Below are 26,773 nucleotides of genomic sequence, written 5' to 3'. Positions count from 1 at the left end.
TCAGTGAATTGCAGATAAAAAAAGCAAGAAAAGCTACCTGGATACATATGGATGTATCCATACCTGGATACATATAAACTCAAGTACTGTTGTTTTACAGAGAAAATGTAATCTGGGCCAAAAAGCTAAATTCTGAAACAACCTCCCACTTTAACTTGATCATTTTTACATATGGAGAGGGTCAACAGTATTTTCAAACAGCTTTTCAGAGTTCAACTGCTAAAATACTGAGGATATATTTTAATTTAGAAACTTCATTTCATTAACAATAAAACTTTGTCTCTGCTTGAACAGAAATAGATGGTTGGTGGATAATCCATACTACAGTAGGACCCTTAAAGGCATAAAAAAGTAATTTAATAAGCTTATTAATACCAGGATTTAAGAAATTAACCAGCTCGGTGTCCAATAAAAAGTGACCACAACAAGATTTGCCACAAACTGATTTATTATTTTTTTGCAAATCCCATACAGCATGAGCAAGGATCTTTCAGCCACTGCATTAAAACATTATTCCAATTTATACAAATTGTAAACATCTTCAACAGGACAAACTGTTGGTACAGGTGTTCCATGATCCTGGCATATTTTCTCTGACAGTTCATCAAACAAGAATGAAAACTCAGCAAACCAAAGAACTTTTTTTCACATGTGCATTTCATGTCATGTCAATTCTAAGCAACATAGGACAGTATTTCTGATTATTATTTTAAGCAAAATTCATAGTGTTATTAATGAACAGAAACACTTTTCTTTCCATGCTGTTGCATCCAATTTTTGGTTTCAAATTAAAAATATTGTTTTATACATTCAAGGTAGTAAACCAAATCCTACAGTTGCTATAAATATGGCTATATTTGCCATACCATATCAGATAAATAAAGATGTAAAAACTCCTAATCTGGTTAATACTTTGTTTTCCTGGCACACACCAGCTTGAAGAAGTCATAATTCAAATTCATAATTCAGTTTGTCCAAAACCCCCTGCTATATTTGTGGTTTTTCCCCTCCCTCTCTCTCAAAGTGCTTTAAATCAAACATAATCTGATCCATAAAGTGAACACTTATCTCCTTCTTCTTAAGCAAAAGCAGATCTTTCTTTCTAATTTGTAAATCCCAGGAATGTCAATCTGCTGGCTAGCTATACTGAAGGAATACAGGATGTGCAGTTAGCTCATAAACCTCAGATCAGAGCAAGGGTATTTAAACTTGACATAAACCGCTTTTCTTCAAAGCATCTCATCAGCACTAAAATAAAGACAACTGGTAAGTTATTGGCAATGGCTTTAAAAAAAATAAATTAAAAATGCAGTACAACTTTGGTTTCGGTATGCTGTTAGTTTTGGAGTCACATTCACAGCGACTTAAAGAGAAAAATCTACATTTCTAATGTGAAAAAAAAAATCAAACCCTGTTAAAAAACCCACCTTTCAAGTCTCTATGTGTCATAACGAGCAACAAAAAATCCAGATTAATTTTTCTGTAAATCACCTTTCAAGTTACTGACAAAACCTAAGGTGGTTATTTTTACATCTGTATGCATCCAGCTCTTTAAAGCATTCTAAGATGTCACACTTTATAGATCATGAAGTGGTTAGATTAGCAGATCTATAAGTACTGCATTCAGGTAAATTTCACTACCTGAAGTGAAGACACTGAGGAGCCTTTTGTGTGCAAAATTTCTGTATCATCAAAGTGCAGAGATGAAAGACTGGAAAAGATGTACAGCACAGTTAACTTTCATCAGGCTTATGATGTACAGTCATAAACAACTATGCTCTTCTGTAGATTCAGTACCAGGAACAGCATCAATGCTTATGTTCCAACTGTCAACTGGGAACAAAAAAAAATGAAGTTCTCACACCTTGGTAAAAATATTAAAGTCTTTAAAATAAAAAGTGTGCAATTCTTTCAGCCAAGCAAGTTGTTCAACTACTGGATTTGCCTCCAGCTCTTCTCTGCCTGTATGAGAAAGGGGATCCCTACTACAGCATTTAAATCTAGACCCTGAAAGAAGTAAAGAAACACCACAGAGGATATTCTGTCAATCAAAAGAGGATACAATAAAAAATTTAAATGGCTTAACTCTTCCATGATCAAAATCTGCCAGATTATTATAACAGGAACATTCAGGTAACTTAATTCTTCATCAGAAATGCAGATCAACCAAAACATTTACTAGTCGGCATTTTCCCTGCAGCATGGGATGAATCTCTTAAAAAATGCCCTCTGATCTACACAGCCACCACTTCAGTGAAGATCTTCTAAACATGATTAAAACCAACAAGTTCAAGATACTGCTGTGCAGTTTTGGTTTTGTTTGTAAATCAAGAGTTACTCCTGATTTATCATCAGACCTTGTATGTCTCTTTTTCATTTTTAATTCATTCCATTTAATTTTACTTTGCAGTCTGTCTGGGATTTGTTTGGAGCCCAACACTTTAAGATGCAACTGTTATCCATGTGGATTTATGACTTTTGTATGCTAGCTGCCATTTTCTGTAGCAGTGTCCGTTAGAATTTTTACAGAATTGTAATGTTCTCCTAATCCATAAGCATGTCTCATATACCTAAAAAAACCAAAAGTCACAGAATTAGTGTTCTAACAAAAGTATTTTATATCAAACATTAACAGCATAAATAACAGCATTAACAGCCTTAATCTAAACTTGTCAACCACAAATATAATTTCTGACCTGCAAGATCATTATTGAAGTAGCATTTCACCGTCAGATACAAAACAGGAAATAGGAGGAGGTGATAAATCAAAGCTGAGCCCTGTGCTATAGAAATAAGTGCACTAATTTTAAAAACAAATAAAATTTCATACTTACACCAGTATTATTGGTTTGCCTGAATATTCTTCACCAACAATGATGGGAGGGGAATCCATTTGCACTACTTCGATAGGTGTTTGTAAAATGTGTGACAAAGCCCTTAGCTTTAGGCATAAAAACAATTGAATAATAGAATTAAACCCCAAGCAGGGAGAGGAAGACATGGCATTTAGCATGTTAGTGTTAGCAAACACGAGTTCAGGCATAATATTTCTGGGATTGTTAGAAAATAAACTTGATTAAATTAAGCAAAATTATTTTAACTTTTTCACATTTAATTGAAAATCAATCACTATTTTGATTTTGCAACACATGTAACACTGGATTAGCTTCAGAAATTTATTAACTATTCTTTCATAAAATAAGACATAAGACAAACTGAACTTATTATGTACTTTCTCAAGCTCAGGTTCTAGTTTACAGTATAGGAATCTAACATTGCTCTACTCTAGTCAGCTTTGCTACCATCTAAGTCTGCACAATAAAATGCTTTCTCCTTAGAAAGTCTTCCCCCACTCATACCATCAGTCTTCCTAATGATATTTAGAACTACTGATTTGGTAACTTGCACGTTGTCAAATACATGTCTACATGTGTACAGCAGTGCTTGATCAGCAAAGCTACTAATATGTCAAAACAATTTATAAACACAGGAGAAAATTCTTAATAAACTCCGTTTCCCTATGCCTTCAGGTATTTTTTCTTAAGAAGCCCTTTTTTGAAGGTATATGCACCCACTTCAGAATTTCACAAATAATTATTATCAATACCATACTTACTTCAAGCTGACCACCCCAGGCAGCTGTATTTGCTATATCATCACAGTATTTTTCAAATTCCTCTGTGGGGACAGAAAAGACAACTTTTAGTACTTCTCATATTTCATGACCTAGCAACTGAAGAAAAAAACCTAATTGCACAATGGAAAACTAGAAGATGAAAAGTCCAAACAAATTTTACAGGAAAACATGTACTTTCACTGAAGACAATGACAGGAAAAGAAAAAGACCAGAGGTAAAAAAAAAAAAATCTGTATTAGTTTTAGAAAGAAAAATTAAGACTGAAGGCAGGAATAAAAACAAATATGGGAATAAAAGGAAGTGCAGTTTTATATTTTAAAACTTTTAATTCAGGGAACTGTTAACAACAAGCACGAAATTACATACTATCTTATGTTAGATAGATGTCAAGTCTGTTTTTAAATCTTGTAACTCTATGGACTTTAACTGGTTTTTTTGTTGTTGTTTTCTGTTTTTTTTATTTCCAAATTAGCTGCCTTTTTTTTAACATCTGAACTATTTATTCCCAATAGTTTCTTTTCTTATAGCTAAACAAACTTTTTGCAGATAGATCATGTGGTACAGAAAACAAATTTATAAATTCCAACCCTTCAGGTTCCTGAACACTATGAATAGGTTCTGATACAGAACAAACAGATTTTCTGGAGACTGCCCAGTGTTTTTTTTCATGCATTTCCCTTACAACAAACTTAAGAGACATAGGAAAACCAGAGCTCCCTGATGCTCTGCAGAATTAAATTCGGTCTCCTCTTGGGGCACTTTTGCCCTTTGACAATTATTTCTGTCAACATGGGAAAGACATCTCTTACTTCACAACAGCCCCCAGTCACCAAATGAAATCCACAACAATAACTACCAAATAAATGTAGCTGTAATTAAAAAAAAAATTATAGTCATCTGCATGGTGTTCCAGCCACAGAGTAAGAAATTAATAAACCATGTATTGCTCAAATAAGTAGTACATAAATTCTATTTAACTGCCTTTAGTCAGTCTACACTGAGTAGACATGTAGAGTGTACACTCTACATTGCTCCACACTATTTGTGCCTTTTTTTTGTTTGTTTGTTTTATCTGTTTATAAGAAAGTGGTCCAAAAGACCTAGCATTAACAATGAAGGGTAGAGTAAGAAAAGCACCTACAAAAACTATTATAAAATAAGTTTGATTAAATTTCACACATTTTTAACAGGTTTCCTAAGTCAACTGAAAACACCAATATTAAAGTTGACCAAAAAAGTCATCCCTAAACTCAGCAGATAAGCTGTTTATAATACAAACTTAAATCACACTGCAGACCATGACTACCTTTTAGCAACCAGCAAGTTCTATTTTTTTAATTATTTTTTTAAAATGGGGAATAGCATTTGCTAAGTTACTTAAAAAAATAAATAATAATTACAAAATTCAGGTGTACCAAAATTCATAGCAGATCATAATTCTGTGTTCCACAGAACACGTTTGAACCAACAAAGTAACAAAGTTCAGGAACAAACATGGTAAGAGGTTAGACCCAACCCAGTTATAAATGAGACCAAGAATTATCAGAAATAGTTATACCAGGTTTTTAAAACCTCTTATGCCACAAGTCTTACCTCTGCTATACATGTCTCCAGTATTAGGGTTTGTAAGAAATGGCAAGAAGTCATCAAAGTGACTTTGCATATACTTTGCTGTTTGGTGCCTGAGAGTTGGAACAGTCCAAGAATTCTGGCAATCTTTGAGCTGATCTTCAATAGCTCTGTACATGCAATGCCCATCTGAAGGGATCTGTTTGATCTCCAAGTGTCTTGCAGCCAACAGGGTGGCAAGTTTCTGACTTTCAAGATGTCTAGCACCTGTTAAGTTTTCGATCTCAGCTTCAGCTATCCTTTCTTCTCTTTCTTTCTCCAAGGCAGCTTTTTTTTCCTTATATTAAAAACACAAAGAACCACATCAAATGTTAAAAATTAGAAGATGCTAGTACACTTCTTGGCCTAATTCTTGCTCCTAACCCTTCAAATATTTTCTTAGTATATTCCCACCTGTGAAATGTTCTCCTAAATCTGTATTACCAAATCTTAAGAGACCTTCTAAAAATAAACTTTAGCAAATGTTAAGTGACCAGCTACCTCTGATGCAACAGCCAAAATTACATGACAATAAAAATCTTAATTATATCAACATACCAAATAACACTCTACCACACCTGTACACAGGCTATTAGTAGTAGTAAATTCTTCAGGGCTACCTATTTCACCACATTGGCAAACAACTCAAATATAGGAATTCTAATTAAACAACAGAAAAGATTGCTCTTTCCCAATAAGCATGAGATCTACCACTTAGGCATATGACTGCATAATGGAGTTCATGCCATGAAACTGAAACTCCCTAAGGCTCAGTACTATACATCATAAACAGCTGCTCCTGACCTAAAGGCAGGTAAGAAAGCACACAGAGAATATTAGAGGGAATGTAATAAACATAAAAATGACTTAAAATTTACTTTTATGGAGTGCTTTCTAAGTTTACAATTAAGTTAATAAGGGAGTAAGAGTCAAAGTAAACAAAGCAAACAAAACCAAGAAGCAGTAGTACAGAGAATCATCTTTTCACTTTCAACCTTAAAATTCACCAGCAAATCAAGGCCAGACTGGTTAAGGCAACCACAATATAGGAATACCAAACTACAGTTTGTAGTTTGCCTAGACATGGTGTGATGAATCATGAATGTCCTTTTAGCATGTTGGTTACAAAGCAGCTTTGAAGCAGTGATCATGTAACATAAGATGTCCTCTGTAATAAAGCAGTGTTCCTCTGGACCTGAACCAGAATTCACAGAGGTACAATGAGAATGTTAATCCATCACTTTTTAATATCTGAAGCTTAACAAGATTTAACCAGGATGGCCCAGGTAGTGGTATTTTCAACAACTTGAAAATTTACAACAATTTCAGTACTAATGTTCTTTTGTTAGATGTGTAACATTCTGCTACTATATCTTCCATGTAGTATTTTACATTACTTTAACTCAATTGCTTTATTTCTTTAAATTAAACTTTATGGTGAAATTATTTTAAAACAATTTGCTTTACATCAATTGTTTTTTCTGGTTCCATTCTCCTGGCCTATCCTGATTCCCAGCTCACAGCTGAAGATAAAAAAGTACCACTATTTATGCTTACATATCTCTACATAGCAGCTCTACAGACTTTCAAGGCACCCAGTAGGTACAGCATCAATACAGAACTAGCCAGGTAATATCCCCTGCAAAATTGTTTAACTTTGGTTATAACAATTAAGACTACCTGTATGTAACTTAGAATTATAGAATCATAGAATTGGCTGGGTTGGAAGGGATCTCAGAGATCATCAAGTCCAACCCTTGATCCACTACCACTGCAGTTACCAGACTATGGCACTGAGTGCCACATCCAGTCTCTTTTTAAATATCTCCAGGGACAGAGAATCCACTACTTCACTGGGCAGCCCATTCCAATGCCTGACCACCCTTTTGGTAAACAAATTCTCTCTAATATCCAACCTAAACTTCCCCCGGCACAACTTAAGACCATGTCCTCTTGTCTTGCTGAGAGTTGCCTGGGAAGAGACCAAGCCCCACATGGCTACACCCTCCTTCCAGGGAGTTGTAGAGAGTGATGAGGTCTCCTCGGAGCCTCCTCTTTTCCAGGCTGAACAGCCCCAGCAACTTTAATCAAATATTTGTCAAATTTTGAAAGGTTAGGTCATACCCGTCTCTTCTGTGCTTTTGATATTCGATGATGATGAACCTGCTGCTCTACTCCTTCAAGCTCTAAATTTGCAACCCCATCAGCTACAGAATCTGTCTAAAAAGAAAAAGAAGTTAAACGTTCTCATTAGTATAAATGATAACCAAGATGTGTGTCCCGTGAAACAGTTTTAAGTTTTGTTCCTAGGTGACTCCAGGGTATATTTATGAAGTTTAAGATCTTTGTATAGCATAGAACCCATCAAAGCCAGAAGTAAAGCATTTCACATTGCAAGCCACTGTCAGGCATTTCATTACTTCTCCTGTAGTCTGAAGACAGTAATGAACTACACATCTCAAACTTAATCTACACTTCTTACAAGCTTCCACACTGAGGTGTGAACACTGCGCATTGGCTGAAAAGGAACATTTCCCTCACCATACCAGCTGACTGAAGTACCTGTCTTGGTGTGTACACAGAGAGTCATTTATTTATCAGTCATTTATTTGCCAGCCCAGTGTTTTGTGACAATCAAAGAAGGAGAAGGCTTCACCTTCTATACCAAAGTGTAAACAGGAGTTGGAAAAGGCAGGGACTTAATGGTTCCTGAGCAAAATGACAAAGGCAACCCCATACCAGTATGAAGATGTCACCTTTAGAAGCATGGACATGTTTCAATCCAAATAAAAACACACACGAGAGTGAAAGAAACCATGTATCTTAAAACAAAATCCTCTCAGGCAAAGCTATGTACAGGGCATGGATTTTATCTTGAAAGGTCCTCAGTTTTGGCAGCTTATTTTGCAAAATAAAAAAAGCTCCTGAAAGTAATCTAAGATACAGGTAAACAGAAGCATTATGATTTGTGCTTATGCATTAATCATCTGTGTAAGCATATGATTAAAAACTACTGCAGAAGATGGCTATAGGGTAATAACTGTTGTAATTGAAAACTCCTGAAAGTAATTCAGAATTTTTTTCACTCTTACTTTAAAAAAAATACATTCTGCTTAACTCTTGGTTAGGTCACTAATCGGAAAATATCTAGTACAGAAAGCACCAGGCAGACAGGTTTTTGTTTCTACACAAGATTTAAGCAGCCAAAAGACACACACTGTTACAGAAACACTTCAGGAGATATACAAGTGTAAAGCGTTACCATCACTGACAGGTTAACAGTGCTGCACCAATTTAGCCATAAGCTCTATTCCTGTTTATGTAGAAGTGTAAGGACCATTTGTGCAAGTAGGCCTATTCATAAATTCAGGCACATGATACAAATAAGAGTCTTATTCAGTACTGGATATAAAGAATTAAGTCTAGGGACTGCAAATTCACTACAACAGGAGTTTCCAACACTCTACCTACTAATTAAGTGCTAAAACGTAGCTGAATTTTTGCATGTAAGACAAGTATCTAATAGTACCTAGTTTACTCAGATGGTTGTATTTCCTTCAGCTAAATTTGAATAATACTAAAACCTCTGTTAAAAATTAAGCAGTTTACCATCAAACAGCAAACTGAAAGCATTTAAGAATGTAGTTAGATTGCCACCAGGGCAGAACAGCAGCATTTAAAAGGACAATTCTCATCATCACACAAAGTGTCTTCTTACAGGTCAGTTACACTGATACAACTGCATAATAAAACACACTGCATCAGCCAAACTCCCACTGATGGCAAACAACACTCCAGTAGTCTAAGCAAGATAATTAGAGTGACATTATAACAAAGACTCCAAAACAAAAAAAATTCTTTAAGAGGACTGAGCTAATAATTTAGCCTTGAAAGCAAAAACAAATACTGATCAAAAAGAACAATAAACCTCCTTCTGCAATGTAGAATGACCTTTGTAGTAATGCCCACCCAACAACTGAATCTTTCCGACAATGAAAAGTTAACAATACAACAAAGAAAAGGATAAATACTTTGAAGTGTTACTTCATTATAATTTTTAAAAGTTAAAAAAACCCTAACACAAACAGTATCTGTACAGCTTCAGTAAAAGTTCAGTTACCTACCTTATTCTGCTCAGGTGAAGCTTCCTTCAGCTGCTTTAATTCTTCCTTGTGCTTCTGCTCAAGTTCTGCCTCTAGCTTGGCAACTTCATCAGACAGCTGTTTTCGCCTCTTTTTATCATTCTTGGGAACTGCATTTTTCATGCCTTGAATTTTTGCTGTTGGAGATGTAATAAAATATTACCTCTAAATACAAACACCTGACAGTCATGGCAGAAAATGAACTTCAAGTCATACAGGAAAGGCTACAAATATCAATCAATCAAGAATGTTCACACTGAGAAATGTATGTTAAGCATTCTGCCTCAGAGATGAATCAGGTGAGTTTCACAGACAGATTAACATAGAGAAAGAGAAGGAAATCCAGGACTTGATGCACACACAAATACACCAGGAGAGTATGTCATGGGTGGTGAAGATAAGGATCATCAGCTGGAGAAGATGCTGGATTTTCAGAGGCTGAAATGAACCCTATATTAACTCCTATGAACAAACTGTTCTGGTATCTGTCAAACAGTTAATCATTGCACTTAACAGGAACCTATTTTTCAAGTGGGAAAATGTCTGCCTATAGGTCAACTGCCTCTCCTAACTGGGAAGTCTGGGGCTCTGCCTTTTGAATACCACTCCCACCTTTAGGCAGTGGGTAGACTGCGATTAGATACCTCCTTTACCACCTTCTCTAGGTGGAAAAGACTTCTGTGTCCCAGCCTCTCCCAGTCACTATGTTCTATGCTCCAGCCACCTAATAATCACAACACTTGATTCCTACCACTCTTTCCAATTTCAACCAAATCTGAGGGAGGAAAAGGCATCTCAAAGCAGGAATTTCTTATAAATTTAATGACAACACGAAATCCAAGAATCTCTCTCCCCTTTAACTCTTTGACTGATAAAAGGCTGCAGATAGGCCTGTTTCAGTACCTACCAAAAAAGCCAAGCAAAGGCCATGTCAATATACCAGCAGTGAGAAAGACATAACAAAAAGGTTATAACTGGCTATAGAACAGAACTACTTAACTATATTACTCTGCTGTGATAGGGCAGGTAAAAATGTGGCTCATGAACAGCTCATATGCAGCACTGTACTACCAGATAGCACAGATCTTCTTTACTGTGGACCGACATAATATGAAGGTTCATTTTGGATCACTTGAGCTGTGAATGAAGAAACATAACCACACGGGCAGCAAAGCCCCTTACGCACGCTTTTCAATCTAAAAAGCCTCACAAACCAAACAAATCTTCAGTTCAAAACGAAGCAGCAAAACGTTAACACAATGCTAATTCATTCAAGATGATAGTAGGGCGAACCCTGCATGACAAGACCCACACCCAGCAGCCCAGCGCGGCTCTGACACGTCCCTCCCTCCGCTTCCAAAGCCGCTCCAAGGCCAACGAGCCTGGCACCTCCCTCCCGCTGCCTCCCGGGCCTTCCAGCTCGGCTCCCGGGTAAGGCGGGGAGCGGGAGGCCAAGCCCGCCCCGCGCCTCCCCGCAACCTTTCCCCGGCCAGGCGGGAGCCTGAGGGAGCCGCCCTCCCCACAGCGCGACTCTCGAGCCGCCTTCTCTCCCGCCCGCCCGCCCTTCGCCGGGCCGGGCCGCCCCTCACCCTGCAGCTCCCGCTTCTCCTTGCGCTGCCGCTTCACCACCTGCTGCAAGGTCCCCTCGGCCGCCGGATCCTCCTCACCGGAGCCCTCCATGGCCGCCCGCATGACCCCGACCCCGGAGCTTTCCTCACTTCCGGCAGCATCGCCCCGCCGTGCCCCGCCCAGCGTCCTAACCGAGCAGCCGGACTCGGTTCAGTCCGGCTTTCACCTCCCCTCCTCACTCGCCCACTGTCCCTTCCTCTCCCTCTGGCGCTGTCTTCTCGGGTTGTGAGAGCAGGGGAAGATGGAGGGCGGGGAGAGGCGGTTTTGGAGGGAAAGCGACCTCTCCCTTCTCCTCTTCCCTCCCCCCTCCACGTCCTGTGTTCTGTCCTTTGGCATAACCGCGGAGATGCTCCCTTGCACAGTGAGGAGCAGCTGTGGAAATGCCTTCCCTGAGAAAAGTGGGCACTTTTAGCTCCAGGGAAGTTGAGGAACGTCCCCTCCTGGAAGCGTTCAAGGCCAGGTTGGATGTGGCTGTGAGACTCCCGGTCCAGGGGGAGGTGTCCCTGCCCATGCAGGGGCCTGGAACGGGGGGATCTTTACGGTCCCTCCCAACCCGAAACATTCTGTGACTCAGCTAAAGGTAAATCCTGTTAAAGAGAAAGGCTCGAAATGAGAAAATAATTAGTTAGGGTTTTTACGTGATTTATCAGATTAGGGAAAAGTATGACTTGACCTGCTCACTTTTGTGAATTGTGCTCTCTGTAGGTGTTTTTTTTTTTTTTTTACTGAAGTTTCTTAAAGCTAGGAAATACCCAAAAGACTCACAGTTTTTCAGGCTGTGATGTTCATGGGTTGTGTCTCATCACCACTGTGAAATTGTCTCATAAAGTGTTACTTTTTTATTGTAGTAAAACTACAAACCTCCTGGTTGGGGTCAAATCTCCACCTCTAAGTGGGAACTACAAATTCTTGAGTGCTACCCTGGAGTGAAACACTCCAGTGCTGTGACCAACATTGATTTGTGGTACATTCAGTTCATCTGGGCAAAATATGTTATAAAGTTGTAAAATTGGATTTTAAATTGTTCAAGTAGAGCAAAAACTTTGGTAATGGAAACAGAACATTTGTCCTTGACTGTTAAGGAATTGCTATTATTTTGTATTTTTATCAGTAGAACCCGCACAGGAATACCTCCCTGGAGGTATTTCAGGATGGGAAGATGTGGTGCTTAGGGACCTGATTTAGTGGTGGACTCAACAGTGCTAGGTTAACAGCTGGACTTCCAATCAAGGGGTCTTCCAATCAGAACAATTCTGTGGTTCCATCAAGTACACTGTAAAATGCAAAGAAAGGAAGCAGATCTGAAGAAGAGCCATAAGATAATGGATCAAACTCTTTTGCTGTGTAGGACTACCTAATTTTTAGATCTCCTTTATAGTTACCATGAAATGTAAATAATTTTCGGATTTCAGAAGTATATTTTTCCCTTACCTCCACCTGCTTTTTCCCACCTGTTGAAAGAAAACATGTCCCAGACCAGCTAGGAAAAAAAAAAGTCTCATCCAAAAAGAATGATTGGCTTTTAGCTAGAAAAGTAGGTTAGCACTGGAAATTGCTGGGGTGGACCATCAAATCCAGAATAAAGACATTCTGGGTTAGATTTGACTTTACTAACATATATATATGTTCTGTATCAATTGGCAATGACATGTATTAGTCCACATATACATATGCATGACTATGCTGACAATTAATACGTTTTTAAAAACAGCTTTTTAAATACTGCTTGATACCTTCTCTACTTGAGTATCATTTAGAACTTTATAAATCACAGCAAAGAAAGCAATCACTGTTCTTTTTAGCACAACAAACACTGTAATTAGATGTTCAGACATATGACCCAGTCTGTCCTTCAAAAAGGCTGAGCTCTCTGGTGTTTTGGGAGACTACAAGATTTAATATTTAAGAAAAAGAAGTAGCAGGGGCTCCTTCCCTCCAGTCCAACTATCCCCAGCTAGAGGGTATATCCTGTGAGGTCCCTGTAGTGGCTACTGGTTTCAGACCAGGCTTCTGCTGTATTTTTTGATATTAAGATCTTCAGATATTATTAGTTAGTTAGTTAGTTAGATATTATTTGAGATATTTGTAATGAGGTATTTATTTATTTAGTTGTTGGAATTTATTCTATATTCTCTAAAGAATCTAAATAAATAAATACCTCAGGCGACCAAGTGTGAAGTGCTAAGTGATGATGCAGGTAGGTTGATTAAAGTTATTTTATGATACAGTAGACTCATTGACCAGCATGTTTCTTAACTTGAACACAGTTATACAGGAATGGAGATTTTAGGGTACAGTAAGTACCAGGGACAACATTTTAGAGAACAACAGTACTATAAATACCGGGGAATTCATGCTGCACAACCAGCTGAAGATGAATTTTTCCTCTGCTGCCATGCAACCTAATATAAATGAAAGCTATTAAGAAGAGCACTACCCTTGCTAGCAGCAGGCCAGAGTCTTAAAGCCAGCTTCAGATGGCCCTGATCCTGTGGACAATCTGAGGTAAGAACCTGCCCTGTGAGCTGTGGTTTAGTGCCAGACAGCTGTCACAAACTGGAGTTTAATGTGGGATAAAAGCAAAGGCCTTGAAAACAGAGCACCCAACATTATGTACAATTAGCTGCTTGCTAGTTACTGGTTGAAAGAAGCACAGCATCACAGGTTATTAAGTCATCTCCTTTGAGCATGCCAAAGGAATAGCAGCACCAGGGCAACAGAAAAACAGCTATGCAGCAGGAGGAGTGCTGACTCTTTACAAAGTATTTTATAAAAGGAAAAAAGCCCTTACTTTGGGGAGGCTGTCATCATGGGGCTCTTCAGTCATGATGTCTGTGTGGGATCCCCAGGGCTGTATGTGCCCCTTGCTCTCCCTGCCTGCACCAGAGGCCCTGATGCTCCTTCCTACACAGCCTGCTGCAGGGACCATGTCTCTCTCTGCCTGCTTGCCCCAGGGTCCCTGGCTTCTCAGGGACCCCTTGAACTGCCAGCTCACCAGGACTGTGTATATCAGGACTGTGTACGTGCATTTTTACCCCTACAAATTTTGTGTGCTTTTCCTTTGATGCTCTTAAAACACTTAGAACCTTACTGCATGTAAACTCAGCTTGGCTAATTACAGTTCCTGCGTCGAAAGGATGCTTTAACAGACCAAAATGAAATATAATGCTCAGAAGCTGAAAAAAAAACCACCAAAGAACTGAAATCTGAGGTAACTAACCATGAAGCACTTTATCTGGGATGTGATAGGTTCACTGTCACACAAGTCTTTAAGTCAAGACTGAAAGCCTTCCCATGGATATCTGTCAGCTCGGCTTTAAGTTGTGGGCTCCATGGAAACAACACTTACTGGCATTCTTTCAGAATTCAAAGAAGTTTGAACTACCATAAAAGCCCTTTCTGGTATTAAAAATTAATTTTCAATTAATTAATTAATTATTGATTAATCTGTTTTGTGGAAACTTGAACCTGCTATTGAAACCTGTGGTAGCTGTAAGATGCTCTGTAGTGAGCTCAGTCAATGTCATACACGTTGTCGAAACTTTCAGAATTAAGGGGCACTTTTGAAATGTGACTGAATTATTATATCAAGTTAGTCACTGAAGTCAATGACTGATGTTTACCTTTGATAACAGCTGATTCATGTCATGTTCTCTTTGGTTCAATTTTATTTTCTGAGGAGGGAAGTATGCAGGGCTATTTAAAGTATTTATTTGACATTCTCTCTTACTGTCTTCCTCCCAGTGGTTTCCCAGTGTTTAGTAAGCAAGATCAAAGTCAGGAAGGTCAGTTGTTCATTGGTATTTTATAAGTTGGGGCAGGACCCCTGGTACTTCTGTCTCTCTAAAAATCTTAATTTTGTTTCCTTGGTTGCAAAATTAATAAGTGAAGGCTGTCTAGCAGACAGTCTTCATGACAGCAGTAAAGAAACTTCCAAATCTTACTCCAGCTAAGTAATACAAAATGCTGGTTGAGCAAAGAAGCTGTCTTGCAACTTTTAAGTAAGTGTGTATCTCATTTGCCTCCGTTATTTTTAATAATCTCAGCTATTGAAGCAAAAGTAACCAATTTTCCTTTGCTCTATGCCATAAAATTGGCTAGTAGTAAGATTTGTGATTTTCCTGCATGAATTGAAGAGTATTCATGACCTTGCAGTGAAGCCTCCACAGAACAAAAGGATCAATATGACACATTCTATTTGTCACCTAAAATCTCTTAGTGTGGTATATGGGCTATATATAGTTGTCTGAAAGTCAATTATATCTCTAAGTGAACTGGCTGAGCTTTTCCTGTTCTTAGTTTACGTTCACTGCAAACAGTGCTGACATTTTCATAGCAGGACATCTGCAGCTGAGATCCCTCAGCTGTGAAACTGTTTTCTAATAATTTTTCAACACAAATCTGACAAGCGTCAGGATTCTTAATGCAAAAACAATCAGTCAGTGAAATCTGCAATGAGTCACATTTATCAGTAAACAAAATAGGAGGGGATTATTTCCAGTTTTGATATTCTGGAGCTCACAAAGCCCAATGTATTTACCTTTTCTATTTGTAGCACTAGAAGGTGTAAAAAGAACCTCATACCTCTGTTAATGCAAACAGATTCAGGGTCACTCATTGTTCACTGTTATCTTACAAATGCTGGCATGCAGAGTAACAGCAGCTGTTATCTGGAGATGTCCTTGATTTCTATGAAAACTGCTACTGAGAAATGTATGCTAGTGGTAGCACAATTTTGACAGCCTGTACAGATGTATTGAGGGCTTTGCAATGTTTTTCTGTCTTAAATCTCAAGATTTGGAGTGGAGAGATTTCATTAGAACTCACGAGCTGGATTTTTAAGCGGTTTTCTTGAATATATGACTGAGATGTTTGACCTGTGTTTGAAAAGATGTGACTTGAATGTATCCTAAGTGCTCAGAAACAATAAGCCAAAAGGAGAAGCCCTAGCTCTTCACACTGCTTTTCAGTAGAAAAAAAAAATTAAAAATGGGACACTTGGGATTTTCGGTACAGACACTTAATACATTCAGGAACAACTGTCAATCATGTTTCACAGAGTTAGCACTAATGTCATCATGTTTTGCTGGTGTAGTCTTGGCAAGAATCTTGGCCAATAATGAACGCTCTGCTAAACCCCTTGAAGCAGCTGTAATTTTCACTGTGGTCTTTATTTACTTTCTAGATTGTAGGGATTGCCAACTATAGCTCATGTCATTGTTATAAAACTATGAGTGTTGCATTACACAGACATTTTTTTCCAGTTAATCTTCCCAGACCTCATAACGATGAAAGAGAAGAAGAGAAGAGAGAGAAGAGAAGAGAAGAGAAGAGAAGAGAAGAGAAGAGAAGAGAAGAGACGAGACCCTAGGTACTACTTACACTGCTGTAAAGTGTAACTGGACAGTTACTGTAATCTCTGAGACTCTCAAAGTGGCATTCAGCAGTAAGCATTCCAGCTAAACCTGTATTTTTCTTGTACATAGACTTCAAGACAAATATATGACTAAACATTTGTCCTGTGATTAGTGCAATATAATTTCAGTAAAATACAATTACACCTTGGTTCAAACCATGCTGTATAGCATACAGACCACTGGTTAATTTTCCTCATCACTGTCACAACTCAACCAAAAATACTTGTTCCTGTCAGACAAACTGGGTGTACTTGAGCAGAGAACATACACATGCACGCATGCTCAGTGGCAATTGGGGAGGGTCATAGGGGGGTCCAAGATAGCCCGAGTTCAGGTTAGGTAATCTTTGGGAACTTTCAGAGTGGGCCTGTGTTGCAGGTAGAAGGGATCTCAGGTACATTCTGCAGAGTTCCAGGTATGTTTAGGGCGTGCCTAATCACCCCAACCTCTCTGTTTGCACTAGGAGTAGAAGGCATCCAGTTATCTAGACCCACTGCTCCAGTAGGCAAGATCAGAAAGTGCCAAATTGTCTCTTGTTATTGAAACAAGAACAGTGTTAGGCCCTGTGTGCTTGAAACTAAAGCAAGAACAATGTTGTCTGATGCTGATGTTGCAGCGTGGCTCTGACCAGGCACACAATAGAGAACCATTCTCTAATCCTGATGCTGGATTGCCATTACCCTCCAGAAGGCTGAGTACCAGAGCTCACCTCTGGTGTTCTCCCTTGCTGGGTAACCAGAGAGAGAAGGAGTCTATCTCATATGAATGACCTAAGGACAGGGCAAAGACATGCAGAAAAGGAGTCTGGAGATCCAGACATGGTGAAAGGAAAAGGAAATCTCTGACTGAGAGTGGTGAAAGGAACATTGGCCTAGAGAGTTGATTGCTGGAGAGAGAAACCATGTCTGTGACAAGAGAAATGAAGGTCTGAAGCTAGTACAGGCAATGGAAGAGGGAATGGGAGAAGGTGTGTTTGACAAAGGAAAGGGAATCTGGGGGACAGACTTTTTAGTGGAGTCTGTTACAATAAGACAAGGGGTAATGGTTTAAAACTAAAAGAGAGTAGATTCAAACTAGTTATAAAGAATAATGTTTTTTATTATAAGGATAGTGTAACACTGGAACATCTTGCCCAGAGAGGTGACAGGCTCCATCCCTGGAAACAATCAAGGTCAGGTTGGACAGGGCTGCAAGCAACCTGGTCTAGTTCAAGATACCTGCTTATTGCAGGTAGCATGGATTAGATGATCTTTCAAGGTCCCTTCCAACACAAACTATTCTATGACTCTGAATCTTAAATTAGGTGATTACGACTGGGACTTGTCAGAGGAGGAGATGGGATTCCTATCACAGATAGGTAGAGTTAGGAGATAGCTCTGGCAAGAAGCAAAGCTGCAAAACAAAATCAGGATAAGCTGAGTGACAATCCATAGACAATCAAGGAATTGTGCGTGTAGAGGACAAATCCAAGAGGTAAAAGAAGCTAAGGAGCTGGAGTGGACAAGGAAATAGTTAAAAGAGATTAACGAAACAAATGGAGGAATTCCAAAACTCTGTAATGCAATCCCAAAGAAAGTGGGCTGCACAAATATTATGATTGAAACAGAGACATAGCTGCACACACTCCAAAGAAAACTATTGCACTGCATTCAACATTTTCAGAGCTGATTAAGTAGTTGATGAGTTTGGCAACAGAATTTTGTTTGCTCTTGCAGGAATGATTTATAGCTGAATTGTGCAGAGGGGTGAGATGAATTAAGACAAAAGTGATTAAGCAACACGCACAAATGAATGATTTGAAAAAGTACAGAACATATGGAAAGATACAGCACTTGATAGATGATCATAGGTCAAATGATTCATAAAGCTCTTATTATAGCTATGGGACTGTAACTACAAAAGCATTACTTCAAATGTTTGTAACCCATGCTGGTACCTACCATGAGCCGTCTTTCAATCCATATCTTAACCTGCTTCATGAAGTTTTATTTCTAGATTTATAGATCCTATTAAGAAGCATCTGCCAGAGCTCTCTATACCTTTGCTGTGTATCATGTGGGGAAAAAAAAAAATCCAACAGTTTGCCCCAAAAGCAAAGCGATGTATAGATGTATATAAACAAAGAAACAAAGCTGCTGTCATCTTACTGAGCATACATAAAAGAAAGTGATACAGAAACAGAATATATTATTCCTTCCAGGTTTGTTTTGGATTTGTTTTGGTTTGCGTTTTTTGTTTTGTTTTGGTTTTGAGTAGGAAAGTTACTTTCAGAGCTTGAATCTGTGGCAAAACTGAATTTTCCATTGCCTTGGAAATCTTAGATCAGTGTCTTTAAACTCCAAAGGTCACAATCTTCCAGTAGCATGGTCTCAAAAATATGTTTGGGAATTGCATTTGTTCTTGCCTGTTGTCTCTTCTAGTAATGTGTCCAGAGATGATGTCTTGTCTGATCACTGTCAGATGCTAAGGACATACCAGGTAACACAGATACTATAAATTTCACATGGATTTTTTTTTTTTTTTTTTTAATCTCTAATAGATAGAATGCTAAAGACCTCAAATGGTATAGCAGATCACCAGGGAGGGGTTGTGGAAGGAAGGCAGAGCTGCAGTATCTGCCTGTAGGAAATAAGGGAAGAATAAGCTATCCATGTTTCTATATGCACATTAAGAGCAACATCTTCCAGCTCTGCAGGGAGAGTTCAACTTACCATTTAAGTGAGCATCCTGATAGCAAGATCACAAGAAATCTAAGTCGTTGTCTCCCAAAGCTGATAGGCACTAAAATGACTTTTGCTGAGGCACACTGGGGAGACTAAGTCTCTTTTTCCCAGATAAAAAGATCACAGGAATCATGTTTCATGCATTATGTGCTGAGTAACAATGTGCAAAGACTCCATATTTATTAGCTCTTTTTTAGCAGAGCTACTTATAAGAAAGCAGCAGTGACATTAAGTACACTTATTTCATTGCATTGGTTTTAATTGTATGGATATTAAAACTCTCTTGTAGTACCTGTAAATTGATTTTTTCCCATTCAGTTCCTACCTCAATTGCAACATTTTGCACTCTGTCTCCTTTTTATGCATCCTGAATCTTTTCCCAGCAATCTCAAGATCAGTCAGTTGGTAAAGATAAGTAGCTCCTGGCTCAGTTTTGACCTTTCCCAGGAGAATACTGGGGTTTGTATCAAAAAGCTGTAAATTATGTTTCTGCTGGAGATCGCATACTATTGGCATGTTTCTCACAACTTTTCCTTCAATGGGAAAATAATGTGTGTTTCCACTTTCCATTTTCAATCTGTACAGATAATATCTACATGCAGAAAAAAAAATTGCAGTTATTTTTATTCTCATGGTGGGAAATTCAGCTTTCCAGTAGTTGGAGTCCCTCCAGGCTTCTAATTTGTCTGGTTTCTCATTGCTACTTTGTTCTGCAGTTAATTACAGTTTCCTCTTTATTGGTGTCTGTGATTAGAGGAGCTGTTGTCACCCTTCCATCACATGCTGAGAGCCACACAATAGGACTCCGTATCTGCAAAACTAAATTATTTATTAAAAGAATCAATTCAAGAGGTTCTGCAGGTGCAGCCAATATTTAGATGCAAATATCAAAATGTTTAATTTCTAGGTATGTACAGTAAACTCATCCCCCCTCCACCTCTTTTCTTTCTCATCCAGTTATGTGGAAGTTTCCTAACTCAGAGAAGTCTTACAGAACTCCAAGCCATAGTGGAGTCAAGCTCAAGGCACTTGATACATTTTAAGAATTTCATTCAATCACTCTTGCTGCATAGTTCTTCAGCAACACCATCTCTTCTGGCAGATCCAGTAGCAAAGCTTACCCTGGAGACAGGCCATCACCACTATTTTCACTCCCCCAGTCTGATTTCAGATGTTTACTACCAAAGTGCTGATGATTCAAAGATTGCCAGATAAATATGAGAAGTCATAGAATCATAGAATTGGCTGTGTTGGAAGGGACCTCAGAGATCATGCAGTCCAACCCTTGATCCACTACCGCTGCAGTTACCAGACCGTGGCACTGAGTGCCACATCCAGTCTCTTTTTAAATATCTCCAGGGATGGAGAATCCACTACTTCCCTGGGCAGCCCATTCCAATGTCTGGTCACCCTCTCGGTAAAGAAATTCTTTCTAATATCCAACCTAAACCTCCCCTGGCACAACTTGAGACCATGCCCTCTTGTCTTGATGAGAGTTGCCTGGGAAAAGAGACCAACCCCCACCTGGCTACACCCTCCTTTCAGGGAGTTGTAGAGAGTGATGAGGTCTCCTCTGAGCCTCCTCTTCTCCAGGCTGAACAGCCCCAGCTTCCTCAGCCTCTCCTCATATGATCTGTGCTCGAGTCCCTTCACCAGCCTGGTTGCCCTCCTTTGGACCTGCTCCAGGACCTCGATATCCTTCCTAAACTGAGGGGCCCAGAACTGGACACAGTACTCGAGGTGTGGCCTCACCAGCGTTGAGTACAGGGGCAAAATGTTCATGCTCACATCTGAGCACTGTGGTACAAATACAGCTAAGCTTAAAGAGCAGCATGGTGCCACTTCAATCCACACGACCCAGATCTATGTGGAACAGTCTTTGCAATACCATCTGCAATATTGTCATGAATCTACTAAGCATCATGTAATGAATCTACTAGATTATCAGCAAGACTGCTACTTACCTGAAATAGAGATTGATCCTTATCTAAAAATAGTGGACAAGTCTTGTTACTCTTCTTGATTCTCACAGCCAAATCTTGAACTTCTTTATGTTATTCACTTCATTAACCCCTGAAATGGAGGAATACTTTAATGAACACATTACATGAAACAAGTTTTGGTTGAAAGTGAAGAAGGCTCCCCATTGAGACTAAAATGGCAAAAAGAATTCAAGTCAATCTATTAATTAACCAAGATGCTTCTGTTCTTGTGATACGTGTCATGGGCTAGCTCATGATCAAAAGCTACCATAACCTTGACTTCAATTTAAGCTTCCTTCTTTAAATTTAGTTTCCACCTGGTACCAGAGTCATAGGGAAACTTTGGTTTTCCTCAGAGCAAAAGATGTCATCTAGTGAGGCACCAGAGGTAATTTTACCTATTTTTATTGGATGTATCACATCTAGGCATTCCCTAAAAATGTCATTGCTTAGTTTCATGACCAAAGACTCTGAGGTGTTTCTAACTAAAAAGTAACTCCAACATCAAAACTGAAAAAAATGCTCAAATAAAAGTGTAAGCCAACTTTTTCCCTGTTTTTGCCCCCCAAATCTCCACCTTCAGAACTAAAAATTGGAGATTAGATTAAAAGAGGATATGAATCCAACATTTACAAGTTTGTAAGTAAGTATTCCTGTAATATTCATCCACTTAAGAGCAGAAAAGAAAGTACAAAGAGGGAATTAAACTTTGATATTATTTTACTGACAAATGGAACAAATGGAATGGTTTTACAGAAGGAAGGGATGTAGACAGGTATTAATTATTGAGTTGGAACCTCTGACACACAAAGTAAGAAAACTTGAGAATATATAATGTGATTAGGAGGAGATTAATATATTAAACTAAGATTTTTTTAATGCAGGTGTTGTCCTCAAGATGACCAAGAAAGTACTTAGAATTATGGGAATACACTGATATGGGGCTGGGCTAGAAAGGCTCAAGATGACCAAGAAAGTACTTAGAATTATGGGAATACACTGATATGGGGCTGGGCTAGAAAGGAATCTAAAACCCATAAACAATTTGTCTGCCAATCAAGATTCCATTTTCCAGTACAAACTTCTTTGGAACCGAGACTGAAGATTCCTCTATTATTCTAAAAATAAGGTTAACTAGAAATAGCACCAGGACTGTAAAAGAAATGACAGATGTGCAATCAGGAAAAGATAATAACAAGAATAAGCTTTGCAAGAATCACAGTTTCAATTGAGAATAACAGAAAACGTCTCCCCTTATGTAAATGAAGATATCTTTGCCATGATAATTTCTGCCACAATCTACTGTCGTAAAATTGATGTGATCCATTAAATCACAGCTTTGTAACAGCAGCCTCCATACGTACATTAGCATGAGTGCCCTGTAGTGACAGGACTAGAATATATAGGATTAAAATGTTACTAAAAATAGACTTCTCCAGTCACTGGCCAAATGCACCCTGTCACTTCTGGAAACAGAGGGTGGGGACAAGCAGAAGCTGCCTGTGCAGCAAGGATGGCTCTGTTGTGCTGCTCTTCTGCCTCCATAGCCCTGCAGGTGGGAAGGAGTGGGTTGGAAGGAACAGCCAAGCTTTGCAGCATTAGCTGCTGTCAACCTCCAAAGTCATCACTGAGGAACATAATGTTCTTTGTCTGTGTTTTGCCAGTGGGAGGGTGACTTATCACACAGCCAGAATGGGATCAGCAGTGTTGATGGGACTAGAGATAAAATTCTTCTGCACATAAGAGGTTTATGTGTAATTTCTGTGTTCTGTAGACCTACGATCTAATTTCTGCTCTATGGAGAGGAATAAGCCCTTTCCCAAGTACAAATAAATATGGAACTGTGTGACATTACCATTTTCATGGTGCTTGTATTCTTTTCCATATCAAATGAAAAAAAGAATCCCAACGAACTTAACAGTTTAAGAGGTTATCACACAGTTGTGTGTGTCAGTGCCAAGTTACAATTTTATCTTGTGTCAGTAGTCTGCACTAGGTTGTGGCATGGCACAAAGGGCAGAAGGGAGAAGCATTTTCAAAAGACTTTTCAATCTGTCAAAATATACTCTCAAATACTATCCTGTATATTTGATCAGACTTACACTACCTTACCTGAAACCATATATATTTGTAACTATAGTTAGTTATTTTTATGACTGATGCTAATTATTGTATTCTGTATTTCATACTATACAAAATGATACTACATTTTCAGACTATGAGCAGTATAAAAATTTATCTTGTTGGTACATTGTATAAGCTGTTCCTATACACCTCTCTGTATTAGTTTTTAAAAATGAGTCAGGTCATATATTGTCTTACAGTGCCTCTTTCTAATGTAGTAGATTTGGACAAATATAAGAATAAGCATTTTTCATTCTATTTTTATTCAATATGCTTACTAAATAGCAGAAGAGGAATTAATGTATTTCAGCAACACAGGAAAAGAGACATTAAGAAAGCTTTAGCTGCAATTTACCTTGTCTTCCCCAGCAACATAATCAACATCTGACATCCCTAGAAATGCTGATATTTTAACAGTTATCTATACACCATAGCCAGTTCCTTTAAAAAATCATTTGAACTGATAAAAATTCTGGAACCTTGTTAAAGTAGATTTGTATTGTTTTCTTTTACTGTCTTAGTATCAAAATCAGCACTAGATGAACTTTTCATTGTTGGAGAGTAGAATTTTACTTGAGAATGGCTGAAAACAAGATATATAATGTGACCTTAATTTCTGCTTACTTAAATTATTAAGCTCTTTGCATAGCATCTGAAAACTGTGCTCAGGCCATAGTGGGGCACAGAGCTGGACCATGTGTGAGACAAATGCTCCCCTGCTTTCCTTTCCTCTTCCTTTAGCTGTGAGGTAGAAACTTGGTTTAGCAAACAGCCTTTTGAGTGGACTTGAGAAAAACTCTCTTCCATTTTTTATACTATCAGCAAGATAGGAAATGAATTTGCATAACCCATATTATGCCTGATTTTTTTTTCCTTTTTTGTTTTTTAAATAATCGGGACATTCCTGTGTGCCTTTGAACAGCTCCTACTCCAGTGGATTGAGTCTTCCAGTCTCTAAGCATTACCATGAAAGCAAAAAAGGTCATTACTGGTGGGGTTTTTTTTCTTAAATACAACACATAAATTTACTAGCTTATCTGAAAAAGATCTGTAAAACACAAATAGACTCCATACGATGTTTTTGGCACTTCCTACTTATTAAAGAGGAAAGATTAACAGAGTGGTAGTTGTCTATAGTATTGGTACAAAAATACTTCTGCACTTCACAGTGAGCTTCAATGTTCACCATACTTTTTCTTATACTAAGCTAATTTGATTCTTTCTTTTATCTAAGGAAGTGAAAAAAAAACCAAGAACTAGGTAGGATGATAGATTTTCAAAATGAAGAAAAACAAAACTTGAGCATTTATCAAAATGTTACACTAAGTATGGGAAATAAATAAAAATAGTAGAAAAAAATTTATATCCTCCAAATTTTAGGCCTCTAATTTAATGTAAGCCTTATTGATAACTGATGTGCTGTCTTACTCAGCCCTTATTTATTTAGTACAGAATATAATATGAAACAACCCAACTTTGGAGCAGGATGGAGAGGTACCTGTGTGATTCAGTACTATGACATAGATGAAGACACCTTGAGAATCCTTCTGTAAGGCTGTTCATTTGCATGCACCATTTTCAGACCTCTGTAAAAGCATGTTTTCAGTTTACCTGCACTGACTAGAGACGTTTTCCATGGAGGCAGGTGCTTGGATCATCCAACTTTTATTACTTGGGAACACAGGAGGTGCCTTGGCAGCATGAATAAGTACCACAGTACCAAAGTGAAGCATCTGCACAGTGCTCTGGGACTTGCTGGCCGAAGGGACAACAAGGCCAAGTGATGAAGAACTCAGTGATATGTCTTGCACAGTGGCTTGTGCTATGGCACTGAATTCAAGTCGTGACATGTCCTCTGGGTAGTTCAGTCACAAGCAGGGCTGCCCAGGGCAGAGCATCCCACCCACTGGATAAAGCAGGATTTTCACAGGAGAACCACACAGCAGTGTAATTGAACATGTATCATTGGGCAGCTGTGTCAAGAGGAAGAAAGAAGTGGCAAGGTCTCACTGCCACTGTTTTCTTCAGCCTGCCACTATCTAATGCTAAAATTACAGCATGAGTAAGATTCGAAGAAGGTTTGTTACCAGCTGAGTGCATTGCCTTGTTCCCCAGCATAACTTTTGGTACCCTCTGGTGCTACTAGTTGGGTCCACCCAACTTCACTTGGATACTGCAGTTAATGCTAACAGATCTACATGTTAAGCTGCTTTAAACTCAAGGACTCAAAATACTGAAAAAAAGAGGCAGATGATTTAACTGTTACCTAATTTCAGCTATGTAGTGGCTCAGCTGACTATTGGGTTGAAAGGACCCTGACAAGTCAAATCACAGTGGCTGGAGGAATGTATTTTATTTTTAATCCCAAATGGGTACTTACTTAGATGGCAATTTTATTTCCAAGAATAGGAAAGCTGGATGTTTAGTAACAATAATTCTCAGTTGTATGTGAAGGTTTGAGCTGTCAGACTTGAGACATAGGGTTCCCTGCAGGCTCCTGGAAGCAGTCATAAGGTTTCCAGTCTGCTTCTGAGGCACAGAACAGCAGTTCAGTGGAGATGGAGCTGCCACACAGACAATTTGCTGTCATTACAGAGGGATGGTCCAGGCAGTGGTGGAACTCAGTGCTGCCTACTTGGCAGTTTTAACAAGATACAAGTTTTCTTCTATCTTTCCCCAAACAAGAAAAATGATAAAGAAACCTGGTTGCAAATGCCATTTACTGCATTAGGAATCCAACAGAAAGCCTATGACTCTGTACTTGTTGAAAACTGGGCATAGCAAAAATGTTGAAAACTTGTTGAAAACTGAGACAGCAAAATCATGGGCTGAAGATTAACTGAAGGTAACTTTTTGCTGCCCTGACAGGTAATACCAAGGATCTTTTGAGCTGCTAATGTCAGCCTCACAGCACCTCAGCAAGATGAAGGATCTGGGGCTATGAAACAGGCATAAAAATCCTCATGAAAAAAAAGCTTTTAAGTATTTATTTGACCTGGAGAAAGTTCTTTTTAAGCTGACTGGAAACTGAAAGCTCAAGGTAATTTACAAAAAAGCATCTTCCAAGCTAGTTGCCACATTTTCCAAGGGAAGAGCAGAGTGACGTGGCATGACTGCATTGTTTGCACGATGCAGACAGTTTAATGCAAACAGCTGCCTTGGAGCATAGTATTCCTTGGGTGGTAACATCAGAGCCTGCTCTATTTCAGAGTTTATTTCTTCAGGAAATAAACTGTTCAAAACATATTTTTGTCCAAAATAAGAAAGAAAGAACAACATCTCAAAATAAAAGATTTTTTTTAACATTATAATAATGTACAACAACAGTGTTCGCCATCAGAATACTACCATAGTTTATTAATTCTATATTATAGTTATTAAAGTAAAAATAATAATTTCAATCTTACAGGAATGACATACAGCAGCCTCTTTAATACTTTATTTCTCAAAGTCTCTCAAGTACACATCTGTTTTTGTATAATGGTTTGATGTCACAGATTCAATTTTTTTT

The 26,773-nt window shown here is 38.5% G+C and overlaps 1 protein-coding gene across 2 annotated transcripts; it reads right to left on the bottom strand.

Moving 5' to 3' along the window:
- Window positions 1-452: 452 nt before the first annotated feature.
- OTUD6B (OTU deubiquitinase 6B) lies at window positions 453-11,103 on the bottom strand. Of its 2 annotated transcripts, none has more exons than XM_030446007.1 (7): window positions 11,017-11,103; window positions 9,370-9,524; window positions 7,370-7,465; window positions 5,231-5,543; window positions 3,617-3,678; window positions 2,835-2,941; window positions 453-2,570 (listed from the first exon to the last, which is right to left on the bottom strand). In XM_030446007.1, exons 2-7 carry the CDS (start codon window positions 9,508-9,510, stop codon window positions 2,486-2,488), a joined length of 804 nt encoding a protein of 267 aa, XP_030301867.1. In that variant the 5' UTR covers window positions 9,511-9,524; window positions 11,017-11,103; the 3' UTR covers window positions 453-2,485. The 2 variants fall into 2 exon arrangements, with proteins under 2 accessions (XP_030301867.1, XP_008492960.2); XM_008494738.2 differs by having other exon boundaries at window positions 10,977-11,096.
- Window positions 11,104-26,773: the final 15,670 nt, after the last annotated feature.

The sequence above is a fragment of the Calypte anna genome, chromosome 2 (assembly GCF_003957555.1).
Source record: "Calypte anna isolate BGI_N300 chromosome 2, bCalAnn1_v1.p, whole genome shotgun sequence".
Lineage (NCBI taxonomy): Eukaryota > Metazoa > Chordata > Aves > Apodiformes > Trochilidae > Calypte > Calypte anna.
This window is presented reverse-complemented; position numbering and strand designations above follow the sequence as displayed.

Excerpts from the sequence above, each read along its gene's own strand:
- OTUD6B (XM_008494738.2), bottom strand. The coding sequence starts at position 11,079 with ATGCGGGCGGCCATGGAGGGCTCCGGTGAGGAGGATCCGGCGGCCGAG. Across the intron at positions 3,679-5,230 it reads TGGAGACATGTATAGCAGAG|AGGAATTTGAAAAATACTGT; the intron begins GTAAGACTTGTG and ends CTGTCCCCACAG. Across the intron at positions 2,942-3,616 it reads CCTGGGGTGGTCAGCTTGAA|CTAAGGGCTTTGTCACACAT; the intron begins GTAAGTATGGTA and ends TTATGCCTAAAG.